Consider the following 25,595-nt stretch of genomic DNA (forward strand, 5'->3'; position numbering starts at 1 on the left):
GAGCAACCATCTTCTACAGTTCTACCGTGTTAGAATATAATTAGGATCAATTAGTATTATTTAGTATATCTGAATATTTATTATAAGATATTACGTCTTTATTATTACTCTTAGTACCTATAAATACCCTTTTATATTGTATCATTCCAAACAACTTGAATAAACAACTTGAATACACTCGATAATAGGTATCAGAGCCATGGTATCCTCCTTTAGGAGAATAGGTTATTTTCCTTGCGGTGAAGTCACCGTAGTTTTTCCACTTTTTTTTCCTATGCCATTTTTTCTTATCTTTTGTCACTCCATTGATACTTTTTCACCTCACTGACTAGCCTGTTTTCTCTGTCTTGTGTTTTTCTGAGTCAAATAATCAAACACCATTGTCATCCGCTACTTACCTATTCTCATGAAGAAATCATATAGTTTTTGCTCTCTTTCGGCAGTTCCGTCTGCGTTCTCTTGTGGCAGTTCCATCTGCGTTTCGTTTGTATTTTATTGTGGCAGTTCTGTTTGTGCTTCCTTCAGACAAGCAGTAGTTTCGTCTGCGCTTCCTTCAGTCAAGCGACAGTTCCATCTGTGCTTCTTTCTGGCAGTTCTGTCTGCACTTCTTTCAGACAGCGACAGTTTCGTCTGCGCTTCCTTCAGACAAGCAGCAGTTCCGTCTGCGCTTCTTTCAGACAAGCGACAGTTCCATCTGCGCTTCCTTTAGACAAGCGGCAGTTCCATCTGCACTTCCTTTTGACAGTTCCGTCTGCACCTGTTTTATCAGTTTATGCAGTTTTTTTCTCTTTATTTCGTTGTTTTAAATAAGTTTCAAACTCAAGTTGTCACTTGAGTTTGAGGGGGGATGTTAGAATATAATTAGGATCAATTAGTATATCTGAATATTTATTATAAGAGATTACGTCTTTATTATTACTCTTAGTACCTATAAATACCCTTTTATATTGTATCATTCCAGACAACTTGAATACACTCAATAATACATAAATCTTTTCTCCAGTTTAGTCTCTTGTTTCTAACATACCGGATCACGTAAATACCATGAAACACTAACTTGATCAAGCAGCTCCTCCCCGGCCAGCTCCATCTGTTCTATAATTTATTGCGACCATATCCCCGGCCTCTTCCCCTTCCTTGTCCACGTCCTGGAAGAACAATTTTTTAAAGGAAATCACATATGAGATAATAATTTTACAAACACCATATAAGAATTTGATTTTTAAGAGATGACAGCATAAACCTGGGATAAATTGAAATTGTATCTGACAATGGAATTGTAATTCAATTAAGACTTATCTATCAGCAAATCTACATAACATGGGCATGCAATATACCACGGGTTGTTGGTTGTGCATCATACTCATTGTAATCGTAGTACCCTACTGACTTTCCACAAAGCCTCCGCCTCTTTCTCGTACACCACGGCCTCGTCCTCTGCCACCATCCCAACCATTACTGTATTCCATACCTCCATCGTAATTTCCTAAGTGAAACAGATTGTGTCCAAGTAAGTATTTTTCATATTCCCCAAGAAACCAAAACAAAAAGTATAAGGAATCGTCTGATCAACCAATTACAGTCAAAAAATAAAAATAATAAGTGGTCAGCAATACCTCTACCCCTTCCTCTTCCCCTTCCCCTTCCCTTCCACCACATCCTCTTCCTCGCACCCTTGGTGAGCCTTCTGTATCAATGGAATCGAGTCAGAATAACAACCATTTTAATCTGTCAAAATAATTGCTAGAAGAATTATAGTTTACCTCCTTCCTCGTCATATTCATTTAAAGGTTTTACTTGATCAGCTGGAAGAAGAGGTTGGTATCTACATAAGAAAAAAGACTTGAAACTTTAGCATGCAGTAGTGGAAAAAATAATAAAGAATGTAACCAATATAACAACTCACAAAGAATATTGCCTAAATTTTTATATCAGGTATAACACATTATGAATACAAAAGTAAATGAAATACAGAAAGTTCGTCTTTTCTCAACTTGACCGAGTGCAAGATGTTTCAAACATAGATGAAGATTATTGCATATTGTGATATAACAAATTTGAAAAGCACAAACAAAGAAATGTTGATACCTTTTATCACTTACAAACATATCTATCATATATTCCTTCTTACTGAGAAGGTCATTTAGAATTAGAGAGTGAATTAATAATTAGAAGAAACAACATGAAAACCATTAAAACATGATGAGTAAATTATATATATCTCTACTAAGGGTGTACAAGGCCCGATCCGGCCCGAGTCCAAAGGAATTTGGGGCTTGTTGGCCCGGACTCAAAGTGGCCCGAGACTGATCCGGAAAAAAAATATGAATCCAAGAGAAGGTATGAAACCGGGACCGGGCCAAAGCTCGGGTCACCCGGCCCGGCTCGGGTCACCCGGCTCGGCCCGGTGGAGAGATCAGTTTTCTAATTTCCTAAGGGGTCTAGGGCACGCAGACGCATTCACGTCTTCACTCTTCAGTCCTCACGCAAGCTTCACTGCATTCGTGCCTCACTCTCCCTCTTCCACGCACACTGACCCTGCCACAGTGCCACCCTCAGAGCTCAGTCCTCTCAGCCCTTCCCCTTAGGCCCTTCCCCTCCACTGCTAGCCTTTCCGTCACAGCCCACCGTCACACTCTTTCAGTCTTTCCCTCTCAGCCCTCTGTCTGTCTCTCAACAGCCACAATCACGGCGCCAGTAACCGATCTCCATCCTCGGCTCCCGGTGACGATAGCGACAACTGCAAACGGCAACAGAGCATCTCTGACCCAGTGAAAGCATTAGAAATGCTGTCAGGTATGTTATGTCCTCTCCTCAACAGACTAAAAAGTTTAAAGACTGCATTGAGGCTGAGTTGATTAAATCTAAAAGTCTTGTGTACTTGGATGTTCCAACTAGGTGGAATTCTACCTATCTAATGTTAGAACATGCCGAGAAATTTGAAAAAATTTTTGATAAACTTTATCATCAAGAACCTAATTTTCTTAGATGGTTTGGAGAGGATAGTGGGGGAAAAAGAAAAGTTGGTCCACCTACACCACTTGATAGCAACATGCTAGATTATTCATTGAGTTTTTGAGAATCTTTTACGAAATAACTTTGAATTTCTCTTCTTCCTTTCATGTTACATCAAACAAATATTTTCATAAAATTGCATCTATTGCTTCTCAATTAACATCTTGGAGCCAAAGTCATTCTGAATTGTTAGGGTCTATGGCATGTTCTATGAAGAATAAATATCATAAATATTGGGGACCTGTTGACAAATTTAACCCGTTGTTACTTGTTGCTGTTGTATTGGATCCTCGTTATAAATTAGATTATCTCTGTTGGTGTTTGGAGGATGTTTATGACAAGGAAGTGTCTACTAGTATGACTGGTTTTGTTAAACTATCATTGGAGACTTTATATAAGTTTTATGAAAAGGAGGTTGTAGATGATAAAGGAAGGAAGGATGGTGGAAGTTCATCTAGAGATGTCTTGGATGATAATACTAAAGTCTCAACTGGTGCTAAGGGAGTTTTTGAAAATAGAGTGAATATGTGGAAAAAACAAAAAAGAGATAAGGCTAATGTAGATAGCAAGTTAGATGTCGAGAGATATCTGGCCGAGGATACTGTAGAAGCTGAGAATTTTGATATATTGGCTTGGTGGAAAGTGAATGCTTCAAAATACAGAATTCTTTCTCTCATAGCCCCTGACGTCTTAGGTATTTCGGTCTCAACTGTTGCTTCTGAATCATGCTTTAGCACTGGTTGATGTGTGCTTGATGTCTTCCGCAACTCTTTGTCACCATTAATGGCTGAAGCTTTGATATGCACTCAAAGTTGGTTGTGCCCTTCAAAACAAGAAGTTGGAGATCAAGAGTTTGATCAATTTGATAGTAGTCAGAAGATTGTTGAAGGTACATTTATAATATTTTTATTATTGTGACTTAATTATTTGAAGTAATAATCTCATATATGAAAATGAATAATTTTATATATTTTGTAATTTGTATTTTGTAGGTTTTACTAATGCATCCATATCACAAGGAACAAGTTGACAACATTAATAGCAATTAATGGATGATGACTATTCTTCTGTGGTTAATGTTATGTTATAAAGACTATGAGTTAAAGTTCTATGTTTAGGAAGAACAAGACTTTAACGTAATATTTTGTCTTATTTGTATGTGACTTAACTATTTAGTGTTATGAGATAATATTAGTATTGATTGTGGTTATGCTTTAATTTTAGATAATGGTTGGTTCATATTATAATTTTTTAAGTGAATTTTACTATGTGAATTATGAAATAATGGTTGAAAATTTAGTGATTTTTACATACTAAAGATCCGGTTTTCATCCAATTTTTACTCGGTTTTCACCCGGTCCAAAGGTTTATAGGTTTCATCAAGTCTAGGGTTAGATTAGGGTCTAAAAATTAGGCCCAATCTATATTTTAGGCCAAATTTAAATTAGGCCAAACCTGATGTGGCTTGACTCATGTATACCCCTAACTTCTACCAATGTTTGACGAAATTACAGAGTCATGCCTTGCACTTGAAAATAATATAAACAAACCTTTAGAAAAGTAGCTTTATTATGTCCAAAAAAAAAGACAAAGAAAGCAACACTAATTCTAGGAATAGAAAAAGCAATTATGGGACACTAAAAAACCTGTGTCTGACAATAAGTTCGAATATCATCTAAAGCATAAACAATGAGACACAGCTAACAGATGGCACTCAACATTAGGCAAGTCGCAAGTTCATACCCCGTGGAGGATGTATCCAATTCTTTCCGTGACAAAGTAACGGTGATCATTGAAACGTGGCGAGTAGTCTCCAAACTGAGCAGGAAAACCAAAAATCAAACTGAACAGGAAAACCAAAAATCAATGCCATAAAATCAATTATGTTAGTGTATATTAAAATTAATCATTAAAATTAATTATTATAATAAAATATATATTAAAATATAAAATATAAACTAAAAATAAATTAAATTATATATATATATATATATTTATAGCTGAACTTTGGTTTGTATGTATTAATTTTGTATATCAATATATAAAATGAGGAGGTGCATATGGAAGCATGTATTGGCTATATCAGTTGACCCAACTTGAGTGTGTTGATGCAAACCAATAATCCTTCTATGCAATCAAAGGAATAGAATAGTAACAGATTATTAATTAGAGAGAGAGAGAGAGAAAGAGAGAGAGAGAGAGAGAAGCCACAATAAATACAGAAGTGAACAGACAAACACACATTAATGAGTTCAACAATCATTACAGTCTTATTAATAGCTTTGCCCATTGCTTTAAGAGCAATTTCTTCAAACCCTTTCTCCTGCATATATTACAAAGGGTAATGCTAGGGAGACAAAAGAAACAGCCATAACTTGCCTTATTTAGCAATCATTAATTGTCGCAATAATTAATAAATGTTAAATAAGGCAATTTATGGCGGATAATGTTAGGGAGACAAAAAAAAAGCCAGAACTTGCTTTATTTAGCATTCATTAATTGTCACAAGAAAACACGAAAGACAAGATATTTGAGATGAAATTGAAATGCATGAATGATAATAGAATACCTGGAGGAGAGTGGTGGCATAGGTGATATAATTGCGCATCCTACCTTGGGTTGTAATGCGTATATCGTTGTCGTTTATAGGACTCTCCGTCTTGGGTTTCTCCACCCTCTGATACCTATCCATCTGTTATCAAACGTGGAAACGAGCCACAATAGATAGAGGAAGTGATGTATAGGGTTTGGACTCAGAGGAGGAAGAAGTTGTTAGGATTTGAAACTTATTAGGCCAGGGAAAGAGAAGGCTGCAGTGTGGGGTAGCTGTGGATATATATAGAAAACCGAAATGGAAAATGATAAATCAAAAAATGAGAATTGAGAGAAGAACAAGTCTAATCTAAACAAGGAGTATGAGTCGAGTTGGCAATGAGATCACAGTCTTGTTGCCGTTGGGACCGTCACCGTCAAACACTCCAAAACCCTCCCACTTGCAACTCGCAACTCATAACATCCTTCTTCTCCCGACAATGCCCATGCCCCTTTATCAAAACAATTTTTTTTTTAATAAAGTGACAATTAGATCCTCCTCAACTTAGAACTAGTAGTTCAAAAAAAATTATTGTGTACGATAGTAAAGAGAAAATATATACGTCTTTTCGCTGATGAATAGGGCATGGTAAACTAGAGTTGGCCAATGAGTAATAGCTCAAATGGCATAGTCCTCCCATACTCAATTAAGAGGTTGCGGGTTCGAGTCTCCTATCTTTGGTAAAAAAAAAATAATAAACTAGAGTTGTCCATATATCTATTATAGTTAGTCTCATTGTTGGCATGAACATAAAAATAGTGTAGTTTTGGATCATAAAATATTTATTATCTTTTGAATTTTCATAAAATTTTCATCAATTATTTTCTATTTATCACAAATCTTATTAAAATAGGTGAAATTTTGTTTCAAAAATTATTATCTACATACATAAATAATTACGTTATAGTGGTTAACAATATATATGAATACTATACCATTAAGTTTTCACTACTACATTTTGAGCATTTGATAACATTTATTGCTTAACATTTGTTAAAGTGTTAGTGATTATTATAAAATTATATATAAAGTAATATTTATAATGAAATGTTAGTAAATATATATAATTTTTTAAAAAAACTTCAAAAATTTTACCTATTCCGATCCTGAAAATCAAAATCGGAGACCTACTCTAACTGCTGGGATGGAAGAAAGATCAGGGAACCTGCTCCAAATCTCGTTCAAATCTTGTTCTCCTTCACACTCTCGCTTTCAATCTCACCCCAAATCTCGTTCTCCTTCACACTCGCGCTCTCAATATCTGCTTCGCACTCTCGCTCTCAATCTCACTGGCGCTCTCGATCGTGCTCCTTCTCTGCTTCGCACACTCGCTCTCAATCTCACTAGCGCTCTCGATCGTGCTCTTCCGCTCCTTGAATCTCTCTCTCGTTTCAACAAATTCTAGGGTTGGGTTTGTTATTCTTTGTTTTGAGGTGAGTCTAATAGAGGAGGAGAAGAACCTTCTTTCGTGTTCTTTCTTCTCTAATTTTCACTGCTTCATTATTATTCTTTGCAATATTCTTAAGAATTTTTGTATATATTTGTTAAGATTTGTTGGCCATGAATTGATTGAATTCCTAATATTAAGATCTGCTTAATTCAATCCCGAGAATCCCGAAGAGGACACTAGTGATTTTAGAATTGCATCTCCAGCTGCTAAGGCGCTCCTTTTTCTTTCCTCACTTCATTTCCGAAATTCATTTAGTTATCCTAGCAATATTTTGCACTAGAAAGCAAAGTGTTAGTAGTTAGTAACTAGAACGAGAGAAGCAAGACTTGGATATGATGTGACATGTTACGACTATTGTGATATGATATTGTCATGCCTGTTCTGTTTCTGTTTCTGTTTCTGTTTGTGTTTGTAAACTTAAGTAGTTAACTAACCAGTTTTGAGTTTTTGCTATGGAGACAGCAATGACATGAATAATGTTTAGCTAAATGATGATGTTCTTGGCCTGATTGTGTTCAAATCAGACCTCCATGACCCTTCTTCATCTCTTGCTTCATGGAAAAATGATTCAAGTGCTTGTTCATGGAACCGGGTTCAATGCAATCCAGCAACAGGAAGAGTCCTGAGATCAATCTTGCTGAGTTGGGATTATCTGAAAGAATTGGAAAAGGCCTTGAGAAGTTGCAGCATCTAATGGTATTGTCTCTTTCTCATAACAATTTCAATGGTTGCATTACTCATCCACTTACACTTTTCAGCACCATTCAGAATCTTAATCTAAGTCACAATGGCTTCTCGGGTCAAATACCAGCTTCATTTCTCAACATGAGTTCAATTAGGTCTCTTGATCTTTCTCACAACTCATTCTCAGGACATATCCCTCAAAGTTTCTTTGACAGTTACAATTTTCTTCACTACTTTTCTTTGTCCAATAACATGTTTGAAGGACAAATTCCTAGCAGAATCTCTAGATGTTCTTCATTGAATAGCATTGATCTTTCAAATAACCGTTTCGCCGGTTATATTGATTTTGTTGTTGTTTGGTCATTGAGTAGGCTTAGGCAATTGGATTTTTTCTAGCAATGCCTTATCAGGTTCTTTGCCTAATGGAATTTCTAAATTTTGACGTGAAAGATTCCATTTTTCTAGCAATGTATCTTTTCTTCTCTAACAATTTAATTTTGAGGTGGTAGTGGGATGCTGAAGCTGTTGAGAAAAGAGAATTTGCTGGAAAAAAGGCTACAGCAACGAGCAAAGTTGGAAAAGTTATTATCCAGACGTGTGAGTGGTAAGTTCTTTGTTTTCAATTTTAAGTCCTACCCATTAAAGTTCTTTTCAGTGATTTTGTTTATAGTTGAGTTCTACAATCTCCCCAATTTGTAGTTTTTTTTGTCCCTATTGCATTTGTCCTAATTTTTGAAAGAAAACGATTGGTTAGCTTTGTTGCATCTTTTAACTTTACTAAAGAAGATATAAAATGTAACACCCTAACTATCAAAATGTCACGCTTCCAGCTGCGTTACTCTGATAGCTCGGGTATTACGACGACTCTTATAATATTTAATACTAGAATATGAGCCTGTTTAAAACTTGAACCAAATTTTTCAAACATACATTCAGACTTACAATATAAGTTACAATACTCATAGGAAATACATATATATATACACATACATATAAATTTACAAACATCTCATATCAAAATCCTATCCCTCTTACAAGCTAAGACTTGCAAAATTAAAGGTGAGAAAAACATAAATACTAAAACAATACAAAAATATCGTCTAACAGAAAAGAAATAATATCTTCCGAACTTCATCATCCGTAACCTGAAAAAAAGAAGATCTGTAGGGGAGTGAGAACATCATCCTCGAAAGGGTTCTCACTATAGGATTGCAGAATTACTATAATAGGATATGCGAGATAAAATCGTTACAGTGATTAATAATCGCCTTATGCACCTTTTCAAAAGCAAAGACTTACTATATAAAAAAATCTGAAATCTTTTCTGAAAGAGAAAACTGTTCATTTTCTAAAAATTCTAAAGCCTTTCAAAAAGTTTATCTATGCTGAACCAGATTAGTTTTTCATACTTTTCTAAACCAGAAACACAAAACCAAAACCAACCATCGGCCCATCTCATAATCAACCACGGCCCTAGGCCCAAACAATCCAAACAGCAGCCAATCCACTACAATCCAACAGAGTTTCAGTCGCAAACACAAGTAGGAGGCTCAAACACAAACAAGCAGTTACATCAAGTAGAGCAATTAGCAATTAAACACAATTAATCACATAGGCAAACCAAGTACAATATGCACACCCAAACAATGTCATATAGATGCAAATGATGAATGTCTGTCCTAATGGCTGATGAGTCTCATCTGTCGGTTATAAAGCCAACCCGACAAGTCCTAGTAGCTAACCATTGGACTGTCCCTCTGTCGAGCATCCCCAACTCGAGTTATTCACAATCATAATCATAATTCACATCCAACACCCTCACTGGTGTATATTCACGAGGGCGAGCTCATCTGGAACTTTCACAGTGTCCAGCCACACTTACGACATAGGGTCAGCAGAATATCGAGCCTCCACCTGGAGCACGTGGTGGCTAGCCACTGCTTTCTCCCAGGAAAACTCGTATCTCACATAGGTGGAGTGCAACAATCACAATATCAATAACTCAGCATATATGTATTTATTCTCAGCCATAAATCAACATTCATCTCAATCATCTGGCTTAAATCCATGATTCATAGTTAGCCATGGTTCATAGTTAGCCATGGTTCATTATCATATACAGCCATTCCGGCTCATAACATATTCCACAATTACCCATAATTCATTAATATATACAGCCGTTCCGGCTCATAACATAATAGCACTTCTACCGTCCAACATCATCAAACATGTAATCATCATTTAAGCCATAAATCACTTTTCTCAAAGCACTTTTCTTTGAAAATCAATTTCAATTCATTCCAGTCTTAACTTCAAAAATCCACATTCTCAAATCACTTCTAGCTTATAAGCCATCTTTCTCAAAAGAAATTTTCTCTTTCAAAACAAGCCACATTTCTACAACACCCTTCTAAAACTTTCAAATAATTCAGCAACTAGGCCAAATTAAAAATCTCTTTTGAAAGATCCAAAAATCAGTCATCCGAAAACGGAATTTGGTAATAGAAATTTTTAAGCAGAGTCTCAAGACTTTAGGGGAGGACAACCTATCTCAATTTCTCAAAAATTCATTGAAACTCTTAAAATCATAGATTATTGGTTTAAGTGAATAGAAATTGAATTTTATTATAAAATCGAATCATATAAAGTCACAAGTCCCAACCCAATCCAAAAACCAATTCATTTGAAACGGAACCAGTTCATTTGAATCAAAACCACTTTCAGATTCCTTCTTGAAACTAATTCTCTGACTTCTTCCAAAATGTCACAAATGTAATTATTCAATCAAAAGTCCAATTTCCTTTAAAATCACCAAAAGCTCATTCGAACAAAATCCTTAAGTCTAACTAAAAGCATAAGCCCTTTTTCTATTAAAAATCTATATTAGAACATAATACTTTTTTTCAGTGATTCAAAATGATAAAGTAATTCTTTTCTAAATAAATCGAACTCAAGACATATAATTTTCTTAAATAAATTAAACTCGAAAACATAACTATTTTCTTAATAAATCAAATAATACGCTTCCTCAAATCCAAGCCTTTCTAAATAACTTTTCAAACAAAGTCTAAGATTTTTATAAAAATTTCGGTAGTATCTCCCCTAAAACTTGGACTTTGCCACCCTTTTCGGGTCCCAACCAAACCATTCCACAGACGGTTCAAAACCCAAAATCAGTTCAAAAGCAAGTTAAATCCAACAGTCACCTCATTTTCATATCTCAAGAAAACCGTTTCAAGATCAAATCATTATCAACCGATTAAACTCCTTTCCAAAACTTTAAAAAAACAGTTCATCAACAATTCATTTATCAAAACCAAACAATAATTTAATCAAAACATACAATCATATTCATCCAGAATAGCCAAACAATACATAAGACTGGTACAATCACTAAAAGTATATAATTCTCACACCAGTATCCATTTATAACAATTCTAAATTATAAAATTGAGATTTTAGAAAAGCCCCTACCTCGATTCGTCGAAACCATAACTCAACCTCGCCAACGGAACTCTCTCTCTCAACCCGAAATCGATGGCAACTGCAAACCTCAGCTCCAAACCATTTTCTCAGCTACCACAACAATTTAAAAGCGATGTGCGGCAATTAGAACTCGAACCTATGTTACCAAACATCAGAGTCTTTAACCAAACATAACAGAATACTGACAAAAAGGGTTTCTCGAAATGAACATGCTTTCCGCAACAAGGGAAGAACAACTACACCGAGTAACGGCAGCTCCGATGGTGGTTCCAGCAACACCCGCGCCACACCCGGTGAGCAGAACGGTGGAAGCAACGATGCAGCCGCTCCAAATGGCAAGCAACGGCAACGGACAACATCAGCGGCGGTGAAAGGCAGTGGAGACGGTGACGGATCTGAGGCGGGGAGGCACGGCCACACGAACAGAAGCCCTCCCTTCGCCGATCTCTCTCTCTCTCCTCAAGCTTCTCTCACTTTGAATCTTGCCAGTGGTTGCCCTGGGAGCTCGACAACGGCGATAGCACACAGCGGCGTGGTTCCGTGCAGTGGGTCGCCCTCCTCGCGTCACTGGTCGCGTCCTCCTCCCTCAGAGTTGCACGGTCTCTCTCTCTCCTCTGGCTTCCTCCTCCGCGACGGTAATGGCGGCAACGGCACGGGGTCCTCACGCGCAGCAATCCGGCGGCAGCTTCACAAGTCGACGGCGACGCGATTAGGCCGCAGCAGCAGCGTGGTGACGGCGCTCCTCGCGGTGACGACGACGACGTGGCTCCACGGGATGGCGTCACCTCCTCCTCGCGATGGCGACAAGCGGCGAGCAGCTCGGCGGCGACGGCGAAGCCCACCGGCGCTGGCTCGCCTCTCTTCTTTTCCTTCTGTTTCAGCTGAAGCTGCAAGCATAGGTGTGTGTGTCGTTTGTTTGCTGAAGGAGGGGAAACGGGTAACTGGGTTAGGGTTTCAATGTTAGGGTTTTCCCAATTTGGGAATTAGGGTTTAGGTAAAATTAGGTTTAGGGGATAGTTTTGTAATTTCAAATAAAAATAGGGTTAATATAGTAATTAGAAGTAAATTTCAATCTAACAATAATAATATATAAAATACTATTTGTTCATCAATTTCACAAATTATTTTCAATAAAATGTTCAAATCCAATAATTAGAAATAATATAATTAATTTCTTTATTTTCGAAAACAATAGTATTAATATTTTAAAATATTAATTATTTTGTCCAAATCATATAAAATTCTTATTATTTCATAACTACTAACGTTATAATTTAAATATAGAAAATAACTCAATAATTATGAAATTAAGTAAAATCTTTATTTTAATTATCAAAACTTGATTTAATTATTCTCAATGAAATAATATCCAAAAGTAAAATCTCTAATAATAAATAAATTTGAAATCAGCTCATAATAAGATTCTTCAAAAGTTCTGGGTCTTACATTCTACCCACCTTACAAAAATTTTCGTCCTCGAAAATTAAAGTAATACACAATATATTACATAGCTTTAATACTTTACTTTTGAATACTTTAGAAGAGCAACCGATCTTGGCATATATATAAATTCTCAAACACCGGATAAGGCATAAGACTTAGATATAAGGGAAGAACGTCGTATAAAGCAGAAATTAAAAGATAGGCTCAAAACAAAGAGGTTACATGGTGTCAACATCAAGGGCTTTAACATAGCTCACCATTACAACTCCCAACTATACTCTATCGAGCACTTCATCCGTAAGTTCTCAACCTCATCAATCACGTCGAATATCACTACTGGTCACAATAACAATATCAACAAAAATTGTTCGCGTAAAACAAAGCTCTACAACATTCCGTGGCATCGCACACTTACAAGCTTCACCTTCTGCCTCCACCAAAATCGTGTCCTAAGAACTAACATATCGCTTGCTATATCTAAAGGTCGTACATGAAACAAACAAATCTCGAGTTTACTCAGGACGCAAGATTTTAAAAGGAAAGATAAGTGACAAGGGCAGTACTCATAAGCATTTGAAAGAATGAATGAAATTACAAACAAATAGAATGCACACAAGAATGAAGATTGAAGGAAAGGATTCAACTGGTAACTTCAATGATAACTCTTGAATAAAGGAAATTCGATAAAATCAATGCGAATGAAAGCTATGCATTAATTTGAAACTAATTCAAGTTGATTCGAAGAAGTATGAGGTTTACAGAAAAGAATATCTCAAACCCAAGACAAAGCTCACAGAACTCAAAAGCACGATTAAAAATACTTCCGAATACATTGTTCATAAAAGAATCGAAAACTTGCGGAAAAATCACTTCGCAGACTGAAAGAAAAGTTAAGCAACAACATTCTTCAAGAGAATAACAAAAGCATAAACGTGACTTTACTTTAATACAATTTCATGTTGAAATAGATTATGTAGAGATTTAAAATAAAATGAACACTGATTTGGCTAATAACAAAAATATTTTCCTCAAATATTTTAGATAGTTAAGTGCACAACCTAACCAAAAGTAATCATAAAACTTGGAAGAAAACCAGATGCTTGTTCAAAAAATTCTCAAAGTTCATATTCAAACAAGCGTGTATAAAAATTATAGCAAGGACGAAAGAGAAAATTAAACTCTATTTAGAAAAGAAAATCCGAGGTAAAAATTTGCTTATAAGTTGGTAAAGGAAATAAGTAGTGCATTACAAATGGACAGGTTCCTACTAAATAAGAAAGTTTTTCAAAACTTCATTTAGAATAGCGCATGCCAACTTTAAATCAACTTTGTCAAAAATTGAACAATGGTTTAAATTACAATCAAGCAATAGAAAAATAAATTTAGTTTAGAATTTCTTCAAAGAGAATTCAAAACTTCTTTAAAAAGTTCAAAATAAGACTCCAAAAGTATGCTTGAAATCACCATCTAAGAAGGACATTCAAGAAGATTAGGATGTACTTAAAAAAGAGTCAAGCCACACAAGAAAGGATCTTAAATCATGGGAGTTCAAACAAGATCCACTAGGCATGAGACATTAAACAAGCTTTCAATTGATCCAAAAGAATACAAAAGTCATAGGAAAAGACAACTCAATCATTAGTAATTTCTCAAGAATAAATCTTTGACTAAGAACTCTGGTAGAGGTAATGAGAGGATAAGTGATGCACTAATTTGAAACGAATCAAGCTGACTCACATAAGAATGAGATTCACAAGAGAAGAGAAACTAAGATTAATGGTAATATTCACAAGATGTAAAAGAATAGTTAAAAACAAAATCAAGTATGACATCCATAGAAACAAAAACTTAAGGAATTAGTCCATGTTAGAAAGATAAGATATGAGCCCAATATTTTCAAACAAATAACAATTGGATAAGCAATGTATCATGCTAAATTAAATTCAATTAAAAATGAATTAGGAAAAACTTGTCAAATGAAAATCAACCGGAATAAAGGCAAAAATCTTTTCTTTCCAAAATTTTGAAAATACCCGAGTACATAATCAAATAAAGATATGCATAAGAATTGTAGTAAGGTTATTTAGAAAATCAAATTGTATTTAGAGTAAGTATAATTCCTTAAACCAGTAGAAGAACAGGTGAGGTATTAGAAATAAATAGTTTTTAAATTGCATAAGAAATTTTTCAAGTTTTATATAGGTGAGTATATATTGAATCAAAAGCAATTTCATAAAAATTTCAAAGGTGGTTGTAATTACTGTCAAATAAGAGAAAAACTAAATCACAATTTCTTTAAGAATGGACTCGAAATAAGGACTTAAAAGGCACAGCGCATTAAGACAAGTTCAAAGCTATATCAAAAAATACGTGAATCAAGAAGAAGAATTCAAACAGAGAAAGATAGATACAACAAGGATTTCAAACAAGCATGCAATTAAGATCAAACAAGAATACATATGAATAGATAAATAAGGTTGAAAAATCAAACTATTTTTCAAAAGGATTAGCAAACAAGAACTTCAAGTTAAGCTATGAAAGAATAAGTCGACTCAAACAGAATTCAAGACACATAACTGAATAACCTCGAGAAATAGTTTCTAACGTTCCCAAAACCCACCAATCGCGTTACCTATTACTCGTATATTGTCTATGACAACCCATTAGTGCTCCCATATACATAATTCACTAGTATTAAGCCGGCCAAACTTAATACCAAGAAGTATGCAATGCAAGACTAACAGCGTTAATCAATAGACCGTCATGTGCATAAAGTTCTAATTCTCGTCATCCGACAAGACTATTGCATGATAGACACTCAAAGTATGCAATTGAAGCATAGTCAGTCCATTCCTCAGGCTCTACAGGAATGACCGCTCTGATACCATAATGTAACACCCTAACTATCAAAATGTCATGCTTCCGGCTGCGTTACTCTGATAGCTCGGGTATTACGACGACTCTTATAATATTTAATACTAGAATATAAGCCTCTTTAAAACTTGAACCGGATTTTTAAAACATACATTCAGACTTACAAGAAAGGTTACAATACTCACAGAAAATACACACACACACATACAATACTCACAGAAAATACACACACACACGCTGCGCTGCGCGCACGCGCACGCGCACCCGCACACTCACCCGCACCCGCACACGCACACGCACACGCACCCGCACCCGCACACGCACACGCACACACACACACCCAGACACACACACACACACGCACGCCCGCGCGCGCGCGCACACGCACGCACGCACACGCACGCACGCACACGCACACGCGCACACACACACACACACATATATATTAATTTACAAATATCTCATATCAAAATTCTATCACTCTTACAAGACTTGCAAAATTAAAGGCGAGGGAAACATAAATACTAAAACAATACAAAAATATCGTCTAACAAAAAAGAAATAATATCTTCCGAACTTCATCGTCCGTAACCTGAAAAAGAGAAGATCTGTAGGGGAGTGAGAACATCATCCTCGAAAGGGTTCTCACCATAGGGTTGCAGAATTACTATAATAGGATACGCGAGATAGAATCATTACAGTGATTAATAACCGCCTTATGCACCTTTTCAAAAGCAAAGACTTACTATATAAAAATAATTTGAAATTTTTTCTAAAAGAGAAAACTGTTCATTTTCTAAAAATTCTAAAGCCTTTCAAAAAGTTTATCTATGCTGAACCAGATTAGTTTTTCATACTTTTCTAAACTAGAAACACAAAACCAAAACCAACCATCGGCCCATCCCATAATCAACCACGGCCCTAGGCCCAAACAATCCAAACAGCAGCCAATCCACTACAATCCAACAGAGTTTCAGTTGCAAACACAAGTAGGAGGCTCAAGCACAAACAAGCAGTTACATCAAGTAGAGCAATTAACAATTAAATACAATTAATCACATAGGCAAACCAAGTATAATATGCGCACCCAAACAATGTCACATAGATGCAAAAGATGAATGCCTGTCCTAGTGGCTGATGAGTTTCATCTGTCGGTTATAAAGCCAACACGACAAGTCCTGGTAGCTAACCATTGGACTGTCCCTCTGTCGTGCATCCCCAACTCGAGTTATTCACAATCATAATCATAATTCACATCCAACACCCTCACTGGTGTATATTCACAGGGGCGAGCTCATCCGGAACTTTCACAGTGTCCGACCACACTTACGACATAGGGCCAGCAGAGTATCGAGTCTCCACCTGGAGCACGTGGTGGCTAGCCACTGCTTTCACCTAGGAAAACTCGTATCTCACATAGGTGGAGTGCAACAATCACAATATCAATAACTCAGCATATATGCATTTATTCTCAGCTATAAATCAACATTCATCGCAGCCATCCGGCTTAAATCCATGATTCATAATCAGCCATGGTTCATTATCATATACAGCCATTCCGGCTCATAAAATATTCCACAATCAGCCATAATTCATTAACATATACAGCCATTCCGGCTCATAACATAATAGCACTTCCACCATCCAATATCATCAAATATATAATCATCATTTAAGTCATAAATAACTTTTCTCAAATCACTTTTCTTTGAAAATCAATTTCAATTCATTTCAGTCTTAACTTCAAAAATCCACATTCTCAAATCACTTCTAGCTTATAAGCCATCTTTCTCAAAAGAATTTTCCTCTTTCAAAACAAGCCACATTTCTACAACACCCTTCTAAAACTTCCAAACAATTCAGCAACTAGGCCAAATTAAAAGTCTCTTTTAAAAGATCCAAAAATCAGTCATCACAAAACGGAATTTGGTAATAGAAATTTCTCAGCAGAGTCTCAAGACTTTAGGGGGGACAACCTATCTCAATATCTCAAAAATTCATTGAAACTCTTAAAACCATAGATTCTTGGTTTGAGTGAATAGAAACTGAATTTTATTATAAAACCGAATCATATAAAGTCACAAGTCCCAACCCAATCCAAAAAACAATTCATTTGAAACGGAACTAGCCATTTAAATCAAAACCACTTTCAGGTTCTTTCTTGAAACCAATTCTCTGACTTCTTCCAAAATGTTACAAACGTAATTATTCAATCAAAAGTCCAATTTCCTTTAAAATCACCAAAATCTCCTTCGAACAAAATCCTTAAGTCTAACTAAAAGCATAAGCCCTTTTTGTATTAAAAATCTATATTAGAACATAATACTTTTTTTCAGTGATTCAAAATGGTAAAGAAATTCCTTTCTAAATAAATCGAATTCAAGACATATAATTTTCTTAAATAAATGAAACTCAAAAACATAACTATTTTCTTAATAAATCAAATAATACGCTTCCTCAAATCCAAGCCTTTCTAAATAACTTTTCAAACAAAGTCTAAGATTTTTATAGAAATTTCGGCAGCACCTCCCCTAAAACTTGGACTTTGCCACCCTTTTCGAGTCCCAACCAAACCATTTCACAATATTTTTCAACGGTCCAAAACCCAAAATCAGTTCAAAAACAAGCTAAATCCAACAGTCATCTCATTTTCATATCTCAAGGAAACCGTTTCAAGATCAAACCATTATCAACCAATTAGACTCCTTTCCAAAACTTTAAAGAAACAGTTCAGCAACAATTCATTTATCAAAATCAAACAATAATTTAACCAAAACATACAATCATATTCATCTAGAATAGCCAAACAATACATAAGACTGGTACAATCACTAAAAGTATCCAAATTATAAAATTGAGATTTTAGAAAAGTCCCTACCTTGATTCGTCGAAACCATATCTCAACCTCGCCAACGGAACTCTCTCTCTCAACCCAAAATCGACGGCAACTGCAATCCTCAGCTCCAAACCATTTTCTCAGCAACCACAACAACTTAAAAGCGACGTGTGGCAATCAGAACTCAAACCTATGTTACCAAACCTCAGAGTCTTTAACCAAACATAACAGAATACTGACAAAAAGAGCTTCTCGAAATGAACATGCTTACCACAACAAGGGAAGAACAACTACACCGAGTAGCGGCAGCTTCGATGGTGGTTCCAGCAACACCCGCGCCACACCCGGTGAGCTGAACGGTGGAAGCAGTGATGCAGCCGCTCCGAATGGCAAGCAACGGCGACAGACAACATCAGCGGTGGTGAAAGGCAGTAGAGACGGTGACGGATTTGAGGCGGGGAGGCACGACCGCACGAACAGAAACCCTCCCTCCGCTGATCTCTCTCTCTCCTCGAGATTCTCTCTCTTTGAATCTTGTCGGTGGTTGCCCTGGGAGCTCGACGACGGCGATAGCACACGGCGGTACGGTTCTGTGCAGTGGGTCGCGCTCCTCGCGTCACTGGCCGCTTCCTCCTCACTTAGAGTCACGCAGTCTCTCTCTCTCTCCTCTGGCTTCCTCCTCCGCGATGGTAATGGCAGCAATGGCACGGGGTCCTCACACGCAGCAATCCGGCGGCGGCTTCACGGGTCGACGGCGACGCGATTAGGCCGCAGCAGCAGCGTGGTGACGGCGCTCCTCGCGGTGACGATGGCGACGCGGCTCCACGGGATGGCGACACCTCCTCCTCGCGATGGCGACGAGCGGCGAGCAGCTCGGTGGTGACAGCGAGGCCCATCGGCGCTGGCTCGCCTCTCTTCCTCTCCTTCTGTTTCAGCTGAAGCTGCAAGCATAGGTGTGTGTGTCGTTTGTTTGCTGAAGGAGGGGAAACGAGTAACTGGGTTAGGGTTTCAGGGTTAGGGTTTTCCCAATTTGGGAATTAGGTTTAAGGGCTAGTTTTGTAATTTCAAATAAAAATAGGGATAATATAGTAATCAGAAGTAAATTCTAATTCAACAATAACAACGTATAAAATACTATTTGTTCATCAATTTCACAAATTATTTTCAATAAAATGTTCAAATTCAATAATTAGAGATAATATAATTAATTTCTTTATTTTCCAAAACAGCAGTATTAATATTTTAAAATATTAATTATTTTATCCAAATCATATAAAATTCTTATTATTTCATAGCTACTAACGTTATAATTTAAATATAGAAAATAACTCAATAATTATGAAATTAAGTAAAATCTTCATTTTAATTATCAAAACTTGATTTAATTATTCTCAATGAAATAATTTTCAAAAGTAAAATCTCTAATAATAAATAAATTTAAAATCAGCTCAGAATAAGATTCTTCAAAAGTTCTGATTCTTACATAAAATTTGGAGTCTAAGCTTTTGGACTTGTCAATGTGTTAATTCATTCTTATTTTATTTTAGTTTTTTATTTTTGGACCGTTATAGTGTATAATGTTGTGGTCTTTCTTGAACCTCTCTTTATTATGCTTTACAATTTCTGATTTCTGAAAATAGATATTGAGTTGCAAATAGTTATAAATGCTTTGTTTAGCTGCTCATTCATGTTTATGTAGCTTCATGGACTACATTTACATATACATTCTTGGTTAGCTAGATTTGTTGCTGCGATGTTGTACTTGTTGATTCACATAGTAGGTGCCACATGGAGAATTTCCAAAGGATTTTTTTAATGAATGTAAACAGTGAACCCCCCCTCCCCCAAGGATTTTCTTAATGAATGTAAACAGTGACCCCCCGCGTACTGATCAGTGGCGAACACTAGCTCGATGAGTGTTGAGTCATTGAACTGTGTAATATAAAACATCTGTTATTAGTGAATGTGATATATATATATATATATATATATATATATATATATATATATATATATATATATTCCTCTATTTGTATGTATACATACAGTAGTTGTGAAATTGAAATTTGTCCTCCTAACTGTTGGTTGCTTTGGAGTAGAGGATTAGCTGGTGCCAAAACATTGCTCGATCCTGTCTCTTGAGGTGTGCACTTAAACTTTTTTAGTTCTTTCTTTTGTTGTTCCTGCTGCGTAATAAAAGAAACATAGTTTTTTAAGTTATTAACTTATCATCTTCAGCTTTTTACGGTTCTGTTTGCGTCAATAATGCACATGTTCAAGGTATTCCTCTGACTCATTCAAGCTTTTATTATATGTACTTTATTAAGACCATCTTGTACTAACTTATTATTTTCATGAACAGTGCATGATATGGACTATAGCAGAAAGTAATTAACAATGAAATGCTTCACTTACATAAAATTATTGCAAATTTGAAGTTTGAAATTGACGGTTTGCTGCAGCTTATTTTTGAAAGGGAAAGGCAACCTCGAAGAGTTTGCTTTTGGGTGCCTTCTCCAATGGGACAGGTATTTTCTACTCCATCATGAAGTAACACTTGCTCCCAATGTGATTTTGCCACCTGAGCTTTGTTAAATTGTTACTTTTTATAACGAATAAAAACTTAATTTTTAAATCCAACAAATTTTTATTTTTAAAAATTCTCAATAATTCTTTTCGCCGAATGAATGTCATTTTGAAATTAGGCTAATTTATTTTATAATAATATTATTATAATCTAATTATCTTATAATAAAATTTATTAAAAATTTATTTATTTAAGATTCATATTAAAAATTTAATTAAAATTAATAAAATAATTAATTTATTTGACATGAGTAATTTTAAAAGAATTCTAAAAGTAAAAATTTGATAAAAATCAAAGTGTCTAATTAAACATTTTTGGAGATTAATTTAAATATTTATCTTTTTATAATTATTTTTGAAATTATGTCCACTTTTTTTTATTATTATCAAACTGAATTAAAATTTAATATCTATATAGATTAAGAGGATGTTAGTTTTACTATTTTTCAAAAAGTATTTTGATGATTAATATACACAAATATAATTTAATAATTTTATTAAGGTACCAATTAACGTTTATTCAAGTGTATCAAGAACTTAAATCATCAATATAAACTAACTTATTGCAAATTTGAAGTTTCAAATTCAGAGGCTTTTATATAAAAAAGCATGTAGAACATAGGAGTTTGTTTTTCTAAAATTTGTTTCCCAAATTCATAAGGTAGTTGTTGATTGCTCTTTGTTTCAAAAAAAAATTCTTTCATTCTTGCCGAGTATATTTATTGTTTGCAAATTTGTGTGACACTGGCACATGTTTTTAAGAATGAAATAAGACCAAACTCTATCATCTGCTCTGGCTTCCAGGACACACACATGTTGCTGAAGCCCTTGGGGTACCTCTTCACATCTTCTTTACAATGCCATAGACGTGAGTTTAAATTGCCTTAACAATTTTATATAGGTAAAATAAGATTTCATAACAAGTTAGCATAACTTCAGAATTTGATATTTAATATGCAGGCCAACATATGCATTTCCTCATCCTTTGGCACGAGTTCCTGAAAGTGTTGGTTATTGGGTAAGTCTTTTGCCGAAATAATATTTTGTTATTTGATTTTGGTGCTTTTGTGGTTTCTAATAGATCTTTTGTTCCAATATTTTCTTCTGACTCCAGCAATCTTATATAGTTGTGGATCTACTAATATGGTGGGGCATAAGAAGAATCATCAATGACTTTAGGAAAAACAAATTGAAGCTTTTGCAATGGATCCGGAAAGGGTCACCTCCAATATATTTTGGGTTTGGGAGCATGGTATGGCGTTGTAACTCAAACTGAAATCTGATTAGTAGTAACTTTTGTCCCACAACTTCAATTTTTCTGTTTGGATGTTCAAGAAAATGAAGCATGATGAGATCCACCAAACTGGATTCATAGAACTTTTGCCTCTAAATTCTAATGGCCTACCATTTTAAGATGCACGAGAATGCAGTTATATTAATTGAGTGCTTAAGCAGCTAGTCCTTAGAGTGTGTTATGGGTAGTATATTTTTCACATTGTCTAGGATTATATTAAATCAATGGTTATATTAATTGTGGTTTTAATTTTGTATTTAATCATGTAAATAAGCATATTGAAGAAATAAAAAAATTGATTTATTAGACCAATTTTAATGTTTAAATATTTTGGATTTAATTTGTAAAGTAGGCGTAAAATATGTAATTGAGAAAAAGATTTTAATTCAATATTTTGTGTATTTAATAGCAAATATAAATTTGTTAGTATGTATATAAAAATAGATATGAGAAAGAGTGAGAACAAGTCTCATTTGAATTTGCAGCTCCTACATTAATACACACTCGTCGTATGATGAATATAGAGGCACTTGGTTGGATATAGGTTAGAAATGTCAAGTATATATTTTTAACAGCCTTGAAAAACTGATGATTCTGATATAAAATTTTCTGACTTAAAAGTGATGAGCATGTCCTGTTGATGTTCGACGTTTGGAAAAAAAATTATAACTCAATAAGTAATGGAACTCTACGCTAAGCTCAATGATATAGGGGGAGTATTCCTTCTAACTCTGTGTTGCAGGAGGATCTACCATTAGTAACACCGTATCTCTAGTATGCAAATTATGTAAGGCCATCTGGAAAAGCACTCTGAGTCAAACGAGGAGTATATCGCTAATAACAATTCATACTTACGTAGGGGTGGCAATATGTACCCTATTCGCGGGTACCCAATTTCCAACGGGTAAGGTAGGGTGCAGGTAGGGTTTTCATGCGGGTAGGATAGGGTGCGGGTTGAGTCTCAACCCTACCCGACCAACTCGCACTCTATATATGTATATATTATATACTTAAATAAAAATATATTTTAAGTGAATGTTGAACCAAAGACTTCTCACTAAATGCAAAAAATTCTTAGCCACTAAAAGAAAATCATTAATTGATAATTTAATATTTTTTTATACATAAAAGTCAATTCTATTTTGAATTATCATCAAGTTATATAATAATAGTGTATCTTTTCTGTAACCCGCGGGTAGGGTCAGGTACCCGCGAGTTAAGAGCGGGTAGGGTTAGGGTTGAGATATTCTCAACCCGCAGGTAGGGTTAGGGTTGGATTCAAACCCTACCCTACCCTACCCATTGCCACCCCTATACTTACGTGTTTTAAATGTTCATGATATAAATAGTTAAAGTATTATTTAATAGTTATTAATTTATATTTTTAAATATTAGAATATTTAATTTAATTTTATTGTATTTTAATTTTTATTTATTTAGTTATTAAATTAAAATTTATATTTGTGGATTTAGGATTTACTTTATTTTAATATGATAAGAGGTTTAAATACCTTTTAAATTATTGTAACTGACATAAAGAAATTAGAGGAGTGCCAAAATACTTTTTGATTTCGTGATGATACCATAGTGTGGACAAATGAAATTGAATGAGTTCTTCCCTTGTATCAGAAAATTGGGTAGAAGATTGAGTGATTTTCTTTTATTCAATTTTCAAATTATAGGTTGTGGACGACTTAGGTTGAGTGAGTCCCTTTCTTGTTGCATAAAGAAATTGGATAAAAAAAAAATAGAGTTGTAGCAAGATCTCAGTTCCGTGAGCAGGTATGACTTCTTTGAAAAAAGAGTAGACTCGGCTCAGAAATTACTTAATGTTAGTGTCGAAAGTGAATTGTGCAATACAATGCAGGCAATAAAGTGAAATTGAAATAAGAAAAAGAAATAAAAAATAAAGTCAAAATTGAAATAAGAAAAAGAAATAAAAAATAAAGTCAAAACTGTTGAAAATGCAAAGAAATTGAATAACAAATGAAAATGAGTAAATTGAAATAAGAAATTTAAATAAATAAACAAAACAACAAAGCAACGATAAAGAAAGAACAAATAATTGAATCAAAGCAACAAAAAAGAAACAAACAGAATTAAATTGAGATTAGGAGAAATTAAATAACTGAATAAAAAGAAAAAAATACTAAATGTTAAAAAAGAAAAGGAAACAATAAAATGAACAAAGAAAGAAAAATTATTCTAGATACTCACTCACTTGGACTTGCAGTCCATGATCTTCCATTGCACTCCTCTTTCTTTCTATCTCCCCCTAAACATCTTTCTTTGATATTTTTTTTGTAAAAATGTTAGAGCTACCTATTTTTCTAGTTGAATCTTTAGAAATATACCTCCTAAAGAGTCTAACTCTTTTTTCTCGATGGATGTCGAGACTGTCTTCAACCTACAGACCTGTAGGGAAGTCATTAGGAATTGTTTCTACTTTCAAATTAGCCACTTTCAACTTGTCTTATATTGCACCTTTCTTAGGAATTAGTTTGTATTTTTCGTACCCAACTACTAATAACTTCTTTTTTTTTTTTACAGAATGATGGGTCCAACCTTGATAGAAATTTTTACTTTGATTGGCATTGCTCCTGATGGGGAGGATGTGTGCTGGGCTACTAAATACCCAAATAATATTTTTGACATCAATTTTGACTCGACTTCTGTGTCGGATTTTATTAAAAATAACGGGTTTTAAGGGTGACCGTGTTACTAATAGCAAGCACGTAGCTTTTCTACTCTTGTGGCTGAATGTCTTTATCTTTTGTCTCAAATCGATTCAGATCCAAAAAAGTAATTATTTGCCATTAGCTATTATACTCCACCGCAAAAAGTATGTCAACCTCCCTTCCTTAATTCTGGGTCAATTGTATGAAACACTTTCTCTAGTCGTTAGCGAAATTCGATGAGGTGAATCTTTGATCAATCCCTTTGGTCCCCTTTGAGTTGTAAATCTATGGTTGAAGGCTATACTCAAGCCTTACTTTAGTTTGTGATCATGCACAGTGCTTAGAACAGGGACATGAGGACTCAGAATGAAGAATAGAACACCCTGGAGTAAGGAGCTTTCGAAGGACTTGGGCGCTAAATGCCAAGAAGGGGGTTTAGTGCCAGGAAGGGAGCTAGAGAACCTGGCGTTAAACGCCAGGAGGGTGTTTAATGCCCAGGAAGGATTATAGAGACTGGCGTTAAACGCCAGGTGGGCGGTTAACGCCCATGAAGGAGTTATTTTTCAACCCACCAAGGGCGCTAAACGCCAGCTGAGCGTTTAACGCTACACTTGACTCGTCCTAGTTTCAAAAAAAAATTGGCGTTTCACACCACA

At 35.2% G+C, this 25,595-nt stretch overlaps 1 protein-coding gene across 4 annotated transcripts; it reads right to left on the reverse strand.

Annotated features, from left to right (window-relative positions):
- Positions 1-861: 861 nt before the first annotated feature.
- On the reverse strand, positions 862-6,034 carry LOC112733172 (uncharacterized). Of its 4 annotated transcripts, none has more exons than XM_072212438.1 (6): positions 5,585-6,034; positions 4,759-4,858; positions 1,764-1,825; positions 1,617-1,687; positions 1,338-1,486; positions 862-1,148 (listed from the first exon to the last, which is right to left on the reverse strand). In XM_072212438.1, exons 2-5 carry the CDS (start codon positions 4,806-4,808, stop codon positions 1,364-1,366), a joined length of 306 nt encoding a protein of 101 aa, XP_072068539.1. In that variant the 5' UTR covers positions 4,809-4,858; positions 5,585-6,034; the 3' UTR covers positions 862-1,148; positions 1,338-1,363. The 4 variants fall into 4 exon arrangements, 3 of the variants coding, with proteins under 3 accessions (XP_072068539.1, XP_072068538.1, XP_072068540.1); XM_072212437.1 differs by having other exon boundaries at positions 4,759-4,833; positions 5,585-5,744; XM_072212439.1 differs by lacking the exons at positions 862-1,148; positions 1,338-1,486; positions 1,617-1,687; positions 1,764-1,825 and adding an exon at positions 3,610-3,838 and having other exon boundaries at positions 4,759-4,833; positions 5,585-5,848.
- Positions 6,035-25,595: the final 19,561 nt, after the last annotated feature.

Source organism: Arachis hypogaea, chromosome 13 (assembly GCF_003086295.3).
Source record: "Arachis hypogaea cultivar Tifrunner chromosome 13, arahy.Tifrunner.gnm2.J5K5, whole genome shotgun sequence".
Taxonomy (NCBI): domain Eukaryota; kingdom Viridiplantae; phylum Streptophyta; class Magnoliopsida; order Fabales; family Fabaceae; genus Arachis; species Arachis hypogaea.